Source organism: Myotis davidii, unplaced genomic scaffold, assembly GCF_000327345.1.
Source record: "Myotis davidii unplaced genomic scaffold, ASM32734v1 scaffold534, whole genome shotgun sequence".
NCBI classification, from domain to species: domain Eukaryota; kingdom Metazoa; phylum Chordata; class Mammalia; order Chiroptera; family Vespertilionidae; genus Myotis; species Myotis davidii.
In genome coordinates, this window is record NW_006286678.1 from 6900841 (window position 1) to 6915542 (window position 14702).

The window sequence follows — 14702 nt, forward strand, 5'->3', positions numbered from 1 at the left end:
CACACCCTTCCTATATAATAAAGAGGTAATATGCAAATTAACTCTCATGCCCTCACAGGATGGCTGCCTATGACCAGGCTTGCAGGGGGATTAGTGAGGGACGACCAAAGGACTGAACAGCAGGCTGTGTGGGGCGACCAGGCCAGCAGGGGGCGGCCATGAGGGGTGGCAGTTGGGGGCAACCAGGCCAGCAAGGGAGGGCAGTTAGGGATGATCAGACCTGTACACAGAGGCAGTGAGGGGCGATTAGGCTGGCAGGGGGGACAGTTAGGGGCAACCAGGCGAGCCAGTGGTCCAGGATTGTGAGAGGGATGTCCAACTGCCAGTGTAGGCCCGGCAGTCGGACATCCCACGAGGGGTCCCGGATTGGAAAGGGTGCAGGCTGGGCTTAGGGGGACCCCTCGACCCCCCATTGCATGAATTTCATGCACCGGGCCTCTAGTGTATATATATATGAGGTTGCCATATATCTACTTACTGTAGGGTGTTGGGAAGAGCCATGTATAGAGAGGTGTCTCACAAGAGACACTCCACTACAAACCATCTTAGGGGGATGCCAGAAGAAGTTTCTGGCTGCTAGCTACCATACACTGAAAAAGCCAGCTGCTGAAGAAGCCATAGGCCTTACAGGAGCCAGACACTGGAGAAGCTGCCCAGAGCACAGAAGCCTAACTAGAAACAGGAAACCAACCCCATTTTTCCTGCAATCTCTCTCTGGTGCCCTCTACTGGCAAAGCTTAATATCTACGAGCAGGAAAGGGATAAATATTTAAAAGGCCCAAATCCATTTCACAGAGCAGGCAATAAGGTAAATTTGGAACTGAAAGGCAATAATTTATTTATTACTGGTACACTAGGAAACCTATTCATTATTTTCAAAAGTTGTAAATAAATGTAAGTAAATAAACATTTATTCTGCCTTTCCTATTTTATGCAAAGAGCTGAGGTTCAAAAAAACTTTAGCATATTGTTTGTGGATTCCAAATAAATAAACTGGAGGACTGGCTGTGAGAGAGGGGGGTGTTTGAACTCCTTGGTATTTAGTCACAGGAGTTGAAAACTCATGTCCACAAAAAAAGCTGCACAGGTACGTTTATAGAAGCTTTATTCATAATGTCCCATACTTGAAAGCAACCAAGAGTACTTTAGCAGAGGAATGAATAAATCAACTGTGGTACACTCAGATAATGGAGCATTATTCAGTGCTAAAAAGAAATGAGCTATCAAGCAAAAAACAAACAAACACACACACATGCAGGAAACTTAGATGCATATTACTTAGTGAAAGAAGCCAATGTAAAAAGGCTACATACTGTATGACTTGAACTAGATGACATTCTGGAAAAGGCAAAACTATGGAGGCAGTAAAAAAATCAGTGGTTGCCAGGGCTTAGGGGGAGGTAGGGAGGTACAGGCAGAGCACAGATTTTTAGGACAGTGAAACTATTTTGTATGGTACTTCAATGGTAGGTATATTGTCAAAACCCATAGAATGTACACCACCAAAAGTATGGACTTTGAGATAAAATCTATCAATATAGGTTCATAGATTATAACAAATGTGCCACTCCGGGACAGAATGTCTATAGTTGTGGGGTTGGAGTGGGGGGTGCGGTTGTGCATGTGTGGGGATAGGGAGTATATGGGAACTCTGTATTTTATGCTCAATTCTGTTGTGAACTGCTGACACATGAAAGGCTGGTGCATGTGGCATTGTGAGGCACCCAGCAAGGTGGAGGAGGGAATGTTGTTGGTGAAAAGTTGAGTGTGGAAAGGAGGATGGATCATGAAAGATCCTGAAATCAGGCAGGAATTTGGACTTGCTGTGGCACTCCCAAGAAAAGAAAGAAGCCCCTGCTTTTTTATTGTTAATAAACCCTCATATGAAAATAGCATGTTGCAGATAACAAAGTACTCATGACAATTATCTCCATTATTCCTCACAAGAGCCTTGTGAGGTAAGCACAATTTTACTACTAAGGAAATAGAAGTGAGGAGGCTACCTAGTAGCTATTACATAGCAGACCCAGGGCCCAAGCCTGGATTGTTCCTCAATCTTTCCTCTCTACCACAATGCCACCGGGTAAATTCGATTTCTGTAGTGGAGTTTTTAGGCTGAATTGACATTAAAATTATATTAACTTTTTTAAATTGATTTTTAGAGAGAGGAAGGAAAAGAGAGATAGGAACGTGGATGAGAGAGAACCACCAATATTGATTGGCTGCTCCATGCATGTCCCTTGTCAGAGATTGAGCCCATAACCAGGGCATGTGCCCTGACCAGGAATCGAACCGATGACCTCTAGGTGCATGGGTCCATGCTCACCCACTGAGCAACACTGGCCAGGCAACATTAAAATTATATTAAATTTGGTTTCTACAGCGGAGGTTTCAGGCGGAAGTGATATTATTAAAGTTATATCCTTTTGAAAAATATTTATTGAGTATAAATAAATGTCCTATACATTAAATATCAAGAAATATTCATTACTGTTACAAGTCAGGCTGTAATACTGAGGGAACCATAGAATAAAACCATCCACTCATGACATAGTATTAATTCCATTCCAATATTGGACACAGTATGCTTTACTCACAAGACACAACAATACTTATTTAAAAAGGCCATCACTTTAACCAACCTATAATACCGCAAATGATTTTGAATCATAATATGAAGAGTCCCAGAAATCCCATCTGCCTTATCAATTTTATCAGGTCAATTTGAGATAATGGAGTTAAACTATCATAAAATCTAAAGAGTCCCATTTCCTTGATTTTATTTCAAATTATAGGAATGAAATCATACATGCCATTGATACTTTTAAGTAAGTTAGTCTTTCCTAAGAGAAAAGGAGTAAAAATTTAGTACAAAGAAAGCATCACCCAAATGTTGAGTCTCTTAATGGGAAAAAAAAGAGCAATGTAATTAACTTTTCCTTCAAAGAAAGGAAAGAAACCATAATCTGTTATGATAAATTTGGAAAGATAAATATTTCCTAGTCCCAGAATATGTATTTATTTTACAAGATGTACTTGAGCGATGCAAGTCTATGAAGCAGGGATCTGTGGCAATCCGAATTCATCCACGAGAACTCCATCCTGTAAAAAGGAAGCAATGTTTAGTGCCACTATTTATCTTTTTTTTAATTTTTATTAAATGTATTGGGATGATATTGGCTAATAGGATCATATAGGGTTCAAGTGTACATTTCTAAGATACAAGATCTAAATAGTAAACTTTGTGCCCACCACCCCAAGTCAAACTACTAGTATACCTTCCAGCCCTACCACTTCCCCACCCCATTCCCTCTGATAATCACCACACTGTTGTCTGCCCATGAGTTTCAGTTTTATATCCCACATATGAGTGAAATCATGTGGTTCTTTAGCTTTTCCTGACTTATTTCACATAGCATAATATTCTCATAGTACCACTATTTTTCAACTGATTAAAAAAAATGATTACAAATATTTAATAGTTAAAACTCATCTCCAAATGTTTAATCAACGAAAATCAAAATCAGAAGATGAGAGATTTTTTTTATGAAAGGTAAGGAAGGAAGTGATGAACCTGGACAAGAACTAGAAGAGATCAAAGAGGTGATCTTTACAGGGTAAAGGAAGAGTAAGAGAGACACAGAAACAGAAAGAAACTGCAGTGTAAATCTAGAAAGGGGAAAACAGGGCTGGGAGGGTCAAGGAGGAAAGGCTGAGGAGTTAGTCCTTGGCTCCAGATTCCCATTTTCACTCTGATCCCTAAAGTGAGCAATTAACTTTTATAACCTCCCAAATACTTGAAGGAGCAGTGCTGGAACAGGCAGTTACTGCCATAACATACTGTCCTACAAACGTATAGGCAGTGATACTGCTATCAATTTAGAAACCATATCCCAACAGCACTTTAACTTAGGAACCTGTGACCTTCTAGAAGTAGACCTAACATACATGCTTCAGGGAATTAAAAAGGTGGGCTATGGTGGTATTCATAAAAATTCTTTCACGTCTGCTGATAACAAACAATCTATGCACCTGGAACACTGAAGTGGCCAGAAGTGTGGGGGTGGTGTGAGGGAGAGAAAGGTAAGATGACCTCAAGCTCAAGGCAGATGGGAGGACTAGAGTAAGGGAAGACAAGCATTTACAGAAAACAGCTATAAGCGTCCTGAGAAATTACCTGGCCACTTTTTGCTGCCCACATTTTACAGGTGGAAAAACACTGATGAAATTCAGAGAGGAGACATGAATTGCTAATTTGCTCAAAGTTACACAGTGAATAAAGATAGAGCTGAGACTGGTTTCCACTCAAGTATTCTGTCAACTACATTGTGTATGTTGGGAGATAAGGAAAACACCAGGACTGTAAATGTCCAGTGGCAACAACAAAAAAATGACACACTACATCAGGACCTAAGATGGAATGAGCAGGATTTCATATGCAGCAAAATTTTATCCTATACTAGAGGCCCGATGCATAAAATTCATGCAAGGGGCTTGGCGCTCGCAGCTGTGATGGCTTGCCTCGGCCCTTGTTCGGCTGTCCGGTCTAATTAGCATATTACGCTTTTATTATTATAGATAATAAAGAGCTAATATGCTAATTAGACCGGACAGCAGAATGACCGTCTGGACAAAGTTGGGGCTGCAAGGGCCAGCCGAGGCAGCCGGGACTGCGAGGGCCAAGCCCCTTGCATGAATTTTGTGCATCGGACCTCTATTTATAATAATAATAACCATGTCACTTTGGACAGGGTTTTAAGTTCGCAAAGCCCTTACATACAGGATCTAATTTTATCTGCACAACAATTGTGTGAGATCATACCTGCATTTCACAGATGCAAGGACCAGAGAGGTTTGAAACAGCTAAGTGATTTGCCAAGGTCTCAGTCAGTGGCAGAGACTTCAATCCAGTGTCCTGCTTCTTTTACCGTATTGAATTAGAATCATTCTACATTAGGTTTTATACTTAAATTGTTAATCCCTAGTTTAAAAACATCCACCCTCTAATTAACCAGTGTTCCTGGAGAGTAGAACTTTCTTTTACTCTGTAGCCTAGCACAGTTCATGCATGTGCTGCTGATGTTTTTCCAGGAAATGTCTAAAACTTAAAAGGCACTCAGTGCAAGTTCACAACAAGGGTAACTTGTAATATTACATAAATTGTCATTGTATGAAAACATTCCTGGTCTCTGTGACACTATCTACACAGCCTGTTCATAATCCAATGTGAGAGAACTGGACTTTCAAGGGTACTCAAAATAATGACCGAGACAGTCTTTCCTTGTTTTAACTTAATAGTACTTTTTAGAATCCCAGACTGGTGATCAAGCATAAACCTTTATGATTTGCATAGAAATTACAAACAGAAAAAGCTTTCACCTTATTCTTTGTGTCAGTGGGAACACCTTCTGGAATTGCAGGTGCAGATGCAGCTTCATCCAAGTAAGAACTGTCTTCGTCAGCCAGAAGTTCATCACCCAGTGCATCCAACTCTGAAATTGAAATAGTCAACATAAAAAAAAAAAATGTGGAACCAAGAAAACTGGCAGCTTGTGTTAAGAAAGCCCAATTATTTATTAGATGAACATATAAAAACAAAGGAAAAGGGATTATTAATTTCTATTTTCAAAATAAAAGATTAGCATTATAAGAAATTTTCTATGGAACTGATGTGATAAAATCTATGAAAAACAAAAATCAAAGTAAAACAAACAAAATAACCATTCTTCATGGGTTCATAAGGCCCCCAGTCTTCATGAGAAGAATCTATAGTCATCAGCTGATCAATTCAAATGAGAAAATCCTGATAATATTAAATGTAAAAAATTCTCTCTCATTTATTGAACTTGAAAGAAGAGAATGAAAATAGGCAGAAATTGTTGTATACAAGTAATCATTACCTGAATCAGGCTTTTCAAAAAAGTATATAGCATAGTGAGTAGAAAGTGCCCAGGAGGAACAATAATAGCAGGCAAAGACTCATTAGGGGAGATTTTAGATGGGAAATAAGAAAATTAAAAAATGAGTGGGTTTGGGGAGGCTCTAGGCAAAAGCAGAACATGGAGATGGAGCCTGCAACCCAGGCATGTGCCCTGACTGTAAATCAAGCTGTGACCTCCTGGTTCATAGGTCGACGCATAACTACTGAACCACACCAGCCAGCAGGGCCTTACTCATCCTTTAGGTCCCATATCCCAAATATGTTAGATTCCCCAGTTATGTGCTTCATGATATCCCATACTTCTCTAACCACTTGTGCTCTTGTAATGAACTACTTGAAAGAAGCAGTTTCTTACCCCTGCTTAAGAAGCTTCATGAATTCAGGGGTCATATTTGTTTTCTCCAATGCTGAATCTCCAAACCTAACAGTGTCTGGTATATAGTATATGCACAATAGTATTTATCAACTACTATTTCTTGATCTACTTTGCTATTCTGAGGGACAGGAGTTCCAGTAGCAAAATAGGGAGACCAAAATCAAAAGGAAAACAGCAGGGAAAGGCAGTGTTTAGATACCAAGTACCGGTCAGCAGAGGCCTTTGTGTGGACCTTCCTTCAGAGCTTGTCCATCCCAGAGTTGTAGGTGGAGTATGCAAGTCCAATGTGGCTGCCACACAAGCTGTCTTCCCAAAGGCTGGACCATAAACTACCTCTCCAGTAAAACCTCACAGGAATTTTCTCTAGCATTTGGGGAAAGGTCCCAGGCGGGTGCTCCTTTCAGACTCTAAAGCTACATGTGCGTTGCTTTTTCCATAACTTTACCTGCTTCTAGGTCATCTTCATCTAACTCTGGAGTGCCATAGCTACGACTCAGTGCTTCTTGGATTTCGTTTGCATCTTCCATCATATCCTCTAGCTGGTCTTGTAAATCCTATAGGAATATATGACACAATTTTTATTCATTTTTTACCATTTTACTCTGCCTCGTGCCCCTACTCTCTCCTCTGAACTTAGAAAGAAGTAATTTTTAAAAAGATGATGTACAAAAAAATGCAGATCACATAACAAGTTCTTAACAACTGTTAGCTCCCCTCTTTTACCTCAGTCCTTGGCTAGTGATTATTTTTAGTCAACAGCTGAGCAGATGCTCCACTAAAGGACAAGTTCAAGCAACTCCTGCATGTTCCTTCTCATTAAAACTAAAAGAAAGTGAGCTTAAGGAAGTATTTTTTAAAAAATATATTTTATTGATTTTTCACAGAGGGGAAGGGAGAGAGATAGAGAGCTAGAAACATCGATGAGAGAGAAACATCGATCAGCCGCCTCCTGCACATCTCCCACTGGAGATGTGCCCGCAACCCAGGTACATGCCCCTGACTGGAATCGAACCTGGGACCCTTCAGTCCGCAGGCCGACGCTCTATCCACTGAGCCAAACCGGTTTCGGCTAAGGAAGTATTTTTAAAAAATAAAAAATTTGAACAATAAAATGGCAACAAGTACTTATCTATCAACAGTGAATCTAATAATAATAAATGAACAAGGAATCTAATGAACAAAATAAGCTGATGAATAAAATAGAACCAGAGGCATGGAAATGTGGAACAGACTGACGAATCTCAGAGGGAAATAGGGAGGGGAGGCAAGAAGAGATTAATCAAAGAACTTATATGCATACATTCATTACCCAAGGACACAGACAATACAGACAATAGGGTGGTGAAGGCCTGGGGTAGGGCAGAATCCGGGTGGAGGGAGGCAATGGGGGGAAGATAGGAGGGGAGACACATCTATAATACTCTCAACAATAAAGATTTTTAAAAATAATAATTATTTAAAAATCACAAGTTTGAAGATTTTCCCTAATAATAACTATAAATAAAATTGACCTATATAATCCTCCTCCTGTTTTTGGTGGTAAAAATGTAAACTTAAAAATAAAGAGGGCCCTGGACAGTGGTTCTCAGTGGTTAGAGCATTGGCCCATGCACGAAAGGGTCATGGGTTCGATTCCCAATTAAAGGCATGTACCTGGGTTGCAGATTAGATCCCAGGCCCCAGTCAGGGAAAGTGCGGGAAGCAACCAATAGAAATGTCTCTCTTACGTTGTTGTTCTCTCTCTTTCTTCCCCTCCCTCCTTTCCATGCTCTCTAAAAATCAATGGAAAAAAGATCCTCTGGTGAGGATTAACAAAAAAATAATTAAGTGGAAACAAAACTGGCGATCTTGCATTTGAATTTAAGGTGCCTCATGGAAATCCAAAGTCCTAGTGCAAGAATAGATACCCATCTTCTGTCATTATAGAAAGTTTACCTGAAACATTACATCAAGCAACAACTACACTACCAACATTTTTCCTAATTAACGGAGAAAAAGAGGTAATTGAAATACGCAAATCACTCTTCTTGAGTTAGCCAAAGACTGTGTAAGAAAGGAGGCAGTAGCAGAAACAACTGGGTGGTATAAAAAAGTTATACTGGGTCTGCCATTGTTGGGGAAACAGAAATAGAAAAAGGAAAGGTTTGAGATCTGAGACTGGGCTGGTGAAAACCATTGACTGAGGGCATAAATCATTTGTGAATAATCTACTTGCTTAACTGGAACACTACTCCAAGGCCAGAAAAAATGTAAAACCAATCTAAGAAGGGGTACAGCATAATAAAGGGCAGTTGTATAATGGGTTGAAGAGCTAACTCTGGAGTCAGCGCCTAAGACCATCCTGCATATCAGATATTTACATGACGATTCATAACAGTAGCAACATTACAGTTATGAAGTAGCAACAAAAATAATTTTGTGGTTGGGTCACAACATGAGGAACTCTATTTAACGGGCCAGAAGGTTGAGAACCACTGTTCTAGAGCAATGCAAAACATTTGAAAACTCCTTCCTAGCCCCCAAATCAGAAGTTTGTTTTTCCAAATAAAGGGTAGAAAGTAAAATGGAAAAAACATTTACAAATATTTAAAAAGCCCTGACCATTATGGTTCAGTGGTTAGAATGTCAGCCTGCGCATGGAAGGATCATAGGTTCGATTCCCCATCAAGGGCATGTATCTGGGTTACAGGTTTACTCCCTGCCCCAGGTTGGGGCTCACGTCCCAGCCAAAACATGATCTCAAGAGAAATGCTAATTTTAAGGACCTAATGACATTATTAAAAATATAAAGAACATTATTAGAAAAGCGAACCAACTCCACACTAGGACTGTTTTAAGCATTCTACATATATCTCCTCATTTTACACTCATGACAATCCCAGGAGATGGACAGCAACATAACTACTTTACAATTGAGAAAACAGACTAAAAAATCATTGAATTAGAAGTAACAGAAACCTGGGTGTTTATTGGTGCTTATTATGTGCCAGGCATTGTGCATGTAGGTCAGGGGTGGGCAAACTTTTTGACTCGAGGGCCACAATGGGTTCTTAAACTGGACCGGAGGGCCGGAACAAAAGCATGGATGGAGTGTTTGTGTGAACTAATATAAATTCAAAGTAAACATCATTACATAAAAGGGTACAGTCTTTTTTTCAGTAGTTTTATTCATTTCAAACGGGCCGGATCCGGCCCTTGGGCCAGAGTTTGTCCACGGCTGATGTAGATACACCAGCTCATTTATTTCATCTTCATACTAGCAATATGTGGTATTAGGAACCTTGCATTAACAAGGAAAGAGAGACCTTTGGTGCCCTTTCTCTAAGTTACTTATTTGTAAACGGCAGGCCCAAAGGTCAATCCCTTTTGTGCCCTTCCCATCACATACACATTCATTTGGATTCTTTCAGAAACTAGTGCATTCTTGCAGAAGCCAGTATATATCTCACCTCAATCTGGTCAATTTTCACTTGTTTGTATGCTTTCTTCATTTCCTTTACTCCCAGTTTCATAGCATCAACCTAAAAAAAAGGTTCAGAAAAAAACACAATGTCTTAAAGAGCCATGCTGGTTAAACTGTCTTTTAAAAACCACAGGAAAGAGCACAAGAGTACAAAAATAAAATAAAATCACGGGAAAAGGTGCTATGGAAGTACCGTGGTCTTAGTGTCTTTCAATGACTGGATGGTGTAATTGGCTTGCTCCATGTTAAATGACTGCTGGGCAAGATTGTCCCGCTGCTGCTCGTACCTTTTTAGAGTAAATTGAGAATGGCAAATGTGAGACAGATAGAAATCCTCAAGAAGAAAGTATGTCTAATACTAAATAAGAATTTTCTTTTTTAAAAAGAGTTTTTAAATTAAATATGCAATAAAATTGGCTAAAACAATCACTCTAACCCAGCAATTTTCAACCTTGTTCATTTCATGGCACACATAAACTAATTACTAAAATTCTGCGGTAGACCAAAAAATATATTTTTTTGCCAATCTGATAAGAAAATAGATATAATTTTGATTCATTCACACCAGATGACTACTGTTATGTTGGCTGTTGTCATTTTTTAATTTGGCAATCTAAGGGAAAAGAGGTCAGTGTTCCTGACTTGTCAGGTATTGCATGTTTTAAAAGGTCTTGCAGCACGCCTGCTGAAAAATCACTCCTCTAACCAAATATCATTTGATGCAACTCTCCAGCCTTTTTCTTTTGTATATGTATTTTAGTTATAACGCTAGTTTCCATTTAATATTATTACATTTGTTGCTACAAGGTATTAATATATATATGTCTTTATAACGTTTTACATTATTTCCTATGCTAAATTCCCAGAAGTGGAATTCTGGGGCAAAGGGTAAGACTATTTAAGGACCCTTAAATCTCCTGGTGGGAGGGAACAAATATCCAAGATTCCCAATTTTACAAACAAAAATTTAAAAAGCACACTCTAGCCTGGTGGCGTGGCTCAATAGTTGTGTCAACCTATGAACCAGGAGGTTGTGGTTTGATCCGTCAGAGCACGTGCCCAGGTTGCAGGCTCGATCCCCAATGTGGAGCGTGCAGGAAGCAGCCAATCAATGATTCTTTCTCATCATTGATGTTTCTATCTCTCTCTCTCCCTTCCTCTTTGAAATCAATAAAAAAAATATATGTATATTTTAAAGGCACACTCTAATTAAATAAATAATGGGAGAACCAAACCCTATAGATTTGGGCAGTCCAATACAGAAGACATAAGTCACATATGGCTAGTTAAACTTAAACTGTTAAAATTAAATAAAATTAAAGCTTCAATTCCTAGTCATACTAGCCACATTTCAAGTGCTCAATAGCCACCCATGGCTAAAAGATTCTGAACTGGACAGCATAAATATAACATCCCTATCATAGCAAAAAGTTCTGTTTAAATAGATGGTGCACCCTGGCTGGTTTTGCTTAATGGTTGGAGCATTGGCCCTCAGACCCAAGGGTCGTGAGTTCAATTCCAGGTCAAGGGCACCTACCTGGGTTGCGGGTTCACTCCCTGCCCCTGGTTGGGGAGTGTGCAGGAGGCAACCTGTCGATCTCTCTCTCTCTCTTTCTTCCTCCTCCCTCCCTTTCACTCTCTCTGAAAATCAATAGAAAAAATATCCTAGGGTGAGGAGTAAAAAAAAATTTTTAATGGATGGTGCTACAACAGATGTTGCTGAATATATAGGGGAAGAAAAAGCCAGCTAACTATATATGTACTACATGGAATTTGTAATTACATAAAGAATGCTTATAAAATGGTATAAAAACCTGAGGGGATGGAAGATCATTTCTTTTGGTCAAACCTGTGAAAGAAAGGAGATTATGCATATAACTTACATCCGCTTTTGCTTTAAAACACGCAAGGCTTTCTGCTTGACCATATTCTGAGGAGAAAATAGATTTTAATGAAAAGAAGTAAAAAGTATATACGTGGCAAAGCAAATCTTCCATATCCCCAAATGTACATATCTATTTATTCTATTCTTCAAATTAGCAGATATGGTGTCTCCTGCATTATTCTTCAACCCACAAGCACAGCCATTAAGCCTCAATTCTTCTTTGCCTTTGCATCCCATATCTCAGTGAATGAACTGCATGTCTTTTTCCTAGTGTATGTTTATTCCATCCTCAGCCTCAACAGTGCTGATTTTGTATATCCAATTACTTTAGGAGATCCCCAACTTGGACATCCTGCTATCCACTCAAACTCAAACATACACAAACTCCTCAACCTGCTCTCTCCTTGGAAATGACTAACAACAGCCCCATCGATCTCTCACTTCTTATATGAGAACCTTTATATCAACCTTACCTTTCCTCTCTCTGTCGTCTCTTCATGAATAGTTATTACTGATTGTCAGAACTCACTTTCAAATTGAATTATATCATTCTCCTGACTACCACCATGGTTTAAGCTTTCATCTCATCAAATCTAAATGAGCTTTCCTGCCTCTGGTCACTAAAATGTCTGAGGAAAGCTTCTTGTCTCTTCCCTTGTCACTTTCTATATGGTTCCATAAATCATTTTATTTGTCTCCTCTAATGAAGGGAAAGCAGATGTTATTACTTCACAGGTATTAATAATACCTAACATTTACTGAATGTTTCTATGTACTAGACACAGTACTTTGTAGGTCACATGAATTACCTAATTTAATCCTCACACTATTAAATAGATATTACCCTATTTTACAGATCAGAAAGCTGAGGTTCATTGATGCTAAGTAACTTGTCCTCACTCAAATGGTTAATGTTATAAAGATGGAAGCAATAAAGGTAGTTCTATAACCACAATCCATGCACTTTAGTAGAGTATTCTGTTTCTACCTAGCAGAAGAGGAAAATAAGAAATTAGGTGACTTTATCAAGGCCACTTTTTCCCCAGCATGCTACTCCTTAATCAGTCTATTACACCTATCTAACAGGACCAGCTTGGCAACTCATTATGCCTGAACATGGCTCAGTCCTTCTCTCCAGATTTGCCACTTTCTCAGCAGAATATGCTAATTCCCACATACATGCTTTTGGATATGTAGTCAGTATCTTCTCTCCATCAGATCAAAGCCTCAGTCTCCATCTCATATCTGGTTGTAAACTCTCTTCCCTCACATAGGTTTTCTACTTACCAGACTGTGAGCATGTCTTCTGTATCTCTCACCAGGCCCTCACCACATGCTATTTCCACAGGTGCTTAAATTAGGCTGTCACAGCAGCTCCTGCCTACCTTACCTTTGCAGGACTCTCCCTCATCTTCTTGATCTGATCCTTATACTTCACTAGCTCAGCATCCAGTCGAGAAATTTTCTTGTCAATGGATTCTGCCCTGCTGTCCACCTTAAGGGGAAAATATAAAAGGTAGTGGCCGTTATTACAATACTAGAGGCCCAGTACACGAATTTGTGCACCGGTGGGGGGGGTCCCTTGACCTGGCTGGCGATCGGGGCCGATAGGGGCCCATCTGGCCAGCCGGACCAGGGCGGGCTGTGGGAGGTTGACCACAGGAGGTTGGCTGTGGGAGCACACTGACTACCAGCTCCAGCGTTGAGCATCTGCCCCCTGGTGGTCAGTGCACATCATAGCAACTGGTCCACCTGTTGTTCGGTGGACCAGTGGTAACCGTCTGTTACGCTTTTATATAGATAGATAGATACTTACAGGAGAAGAAGCAAGAGAGAAAGGAATATGGATGGAGGAAGAAAAGAAAAATAAAGAGGATCACATCGTGAAGGGTGGAAAACACTTTGGAGGTCCAGGCTTCCAGCCTGGCCTGGGCTCTTTACCAGCATGTGCCCAAAGGGGTGGGGCGGAATCCCCAGACAGAAACTTTGGGGGGCTTTTATATGCTATACTCCATCCCCCAGATTCTGACTTTCCAGGGTCTCCCTCAAGCGCGTCTGGGCAGAAAAATAATTTGAGAGTCACTCGACTAAGTGCAATTTCCCTAGAATCAGAAACTAGTCAGGCTAGGGACTCCACCAGGTGTGTGAAATGAGCTAGTGCGCTGTAGACTGGCTGGAGCTGGAGCTCTAATGCTGTTCCCTAGATAGAGGGTGGTGGCTTAATGCCCAGGACCAGGTTTCTGAGTTTTGTTACTGAGATCCAGGATCAGGTACAGATATGTTGACCTAGGATGTCAAGAGAGTCCTGACGTGGGAGAGGGATGAAAGAGGGGTAATGACAAAGTGGGAAGTGTGTATGGTATAAGGAAAGAGCGAGTGGATGCGGCAGCGGGCATCAAGGGTCAGGTGCCAGTTGGGGGAGACAGCGATAGGTCAGGGGTCCCTGGTTTGTGGCGTCAGGAACCGCCTGGGTAACAGGAACGAAGGTGGAGTGGAAAGAGCCGAGGTGTAATGGGCCCGGGCCCGGGAATGGGGTGGAGGAGTAGGAGCCGGGAGCCGGGAGCCGGGAGGTGGGTGGGGTAAAGGGTTCAGAGGCCCAAAGCCTAGCTATGTGTGGTCAAGCGCCCACCGTGCCAATGCAGTCAGTCAAGTTGGGCGGAGGAGCCTTCGGTTTCGCTTTTCCGAAGAATCGGTTCATCTTGGCTGCGAAGAAAACCCAAACACTGGAGCAAAACCAGAAACGGAAGCAGAGACAACACCGCCTTGGTCTTGACTTCCGGCTCCCCGTGTGCAAGCGCACTGTGCCTCTCGGAGTTTCCCGATCCCTTTGTCGGGTTTTCAGCTCGGCCTTTTCCGGGGAAGAAGAGCTCCAGGAGATTGGAGGTGCTGGATAGAAAGTCAGCAGGGGGCGTGGCCACGCTGGACGACGTGAGGGCGTGGCTTCAGGTCAGCAAGGCGGGGCCTCATCTGAGTGGGTGGGACCCAGGGCGGCTTCCCCAGTATAGGGTAGGGGCGGGGTTCGCCCCAAGGGGCGTGG

At 41.1% G+C, this 14702-nt stretch overlaps 2 protein-coding genes across 2 annotated transcripts in view; one reads left to right on the plus strand and one right to left on the minus strand.

The window, feature by feature from the left end:
- The window catches only part of BAG1 (BCL2 associated athanogene 1), a 33371-nt gene that overhangs the window by 6452 nt on the left and 12217 nt on the right, over positions 1-14702 (plus strand). The window lies entirely within an intron of this gene.
- Positions 2422-14536, minus strand: CHMP5 (charged multivesicular body protein 5). The gene is made up of 8 exons (XM_006758589.2): positions 14295-14536; positions 13056-13160; positions 11664-11710; positions 9974-10067; positions 9767-9838; positions 6763-6871; positions 5380-5492; positions 2422-3102 (listed from the first exon to the last, which is right to left on the minus strand). The coding sequence occupies exons 1-8, from the start codon at positions 14361-14363 to the stop codon at positions 3052-3054; spliced, it is 660 nt and encodes a 219-aa protein (XP_006758652.1). The 5' UTR covers positions 14364-14536; the 3' UTR covers positions 2422-3051.

Bases quoted from the DNA above. Each gene is read 5' to 3' on its own strand.
- CHMP5 (XM_006758589.2), bottom strand. From the start codon at position 14,363: ATGAACCGATTCTTCGGAAAAGCGAAACCGAAGGCTCCTCCGCCCAAC. The intron at 9,839-9,973 runs GTACTTCCATAG...CCTTTTTTTTAG, and splicing joins TGAAAGACACTAAGACCACG to GTTGATGCTATGAAACTGGG. The intron at 6,872-9,766 runs GTGAGATATATA...ATATTCCTATAG, and splicing joins TGAAAATTGACCAGATTGAG to GATTTACAAGACCAGCTAGA.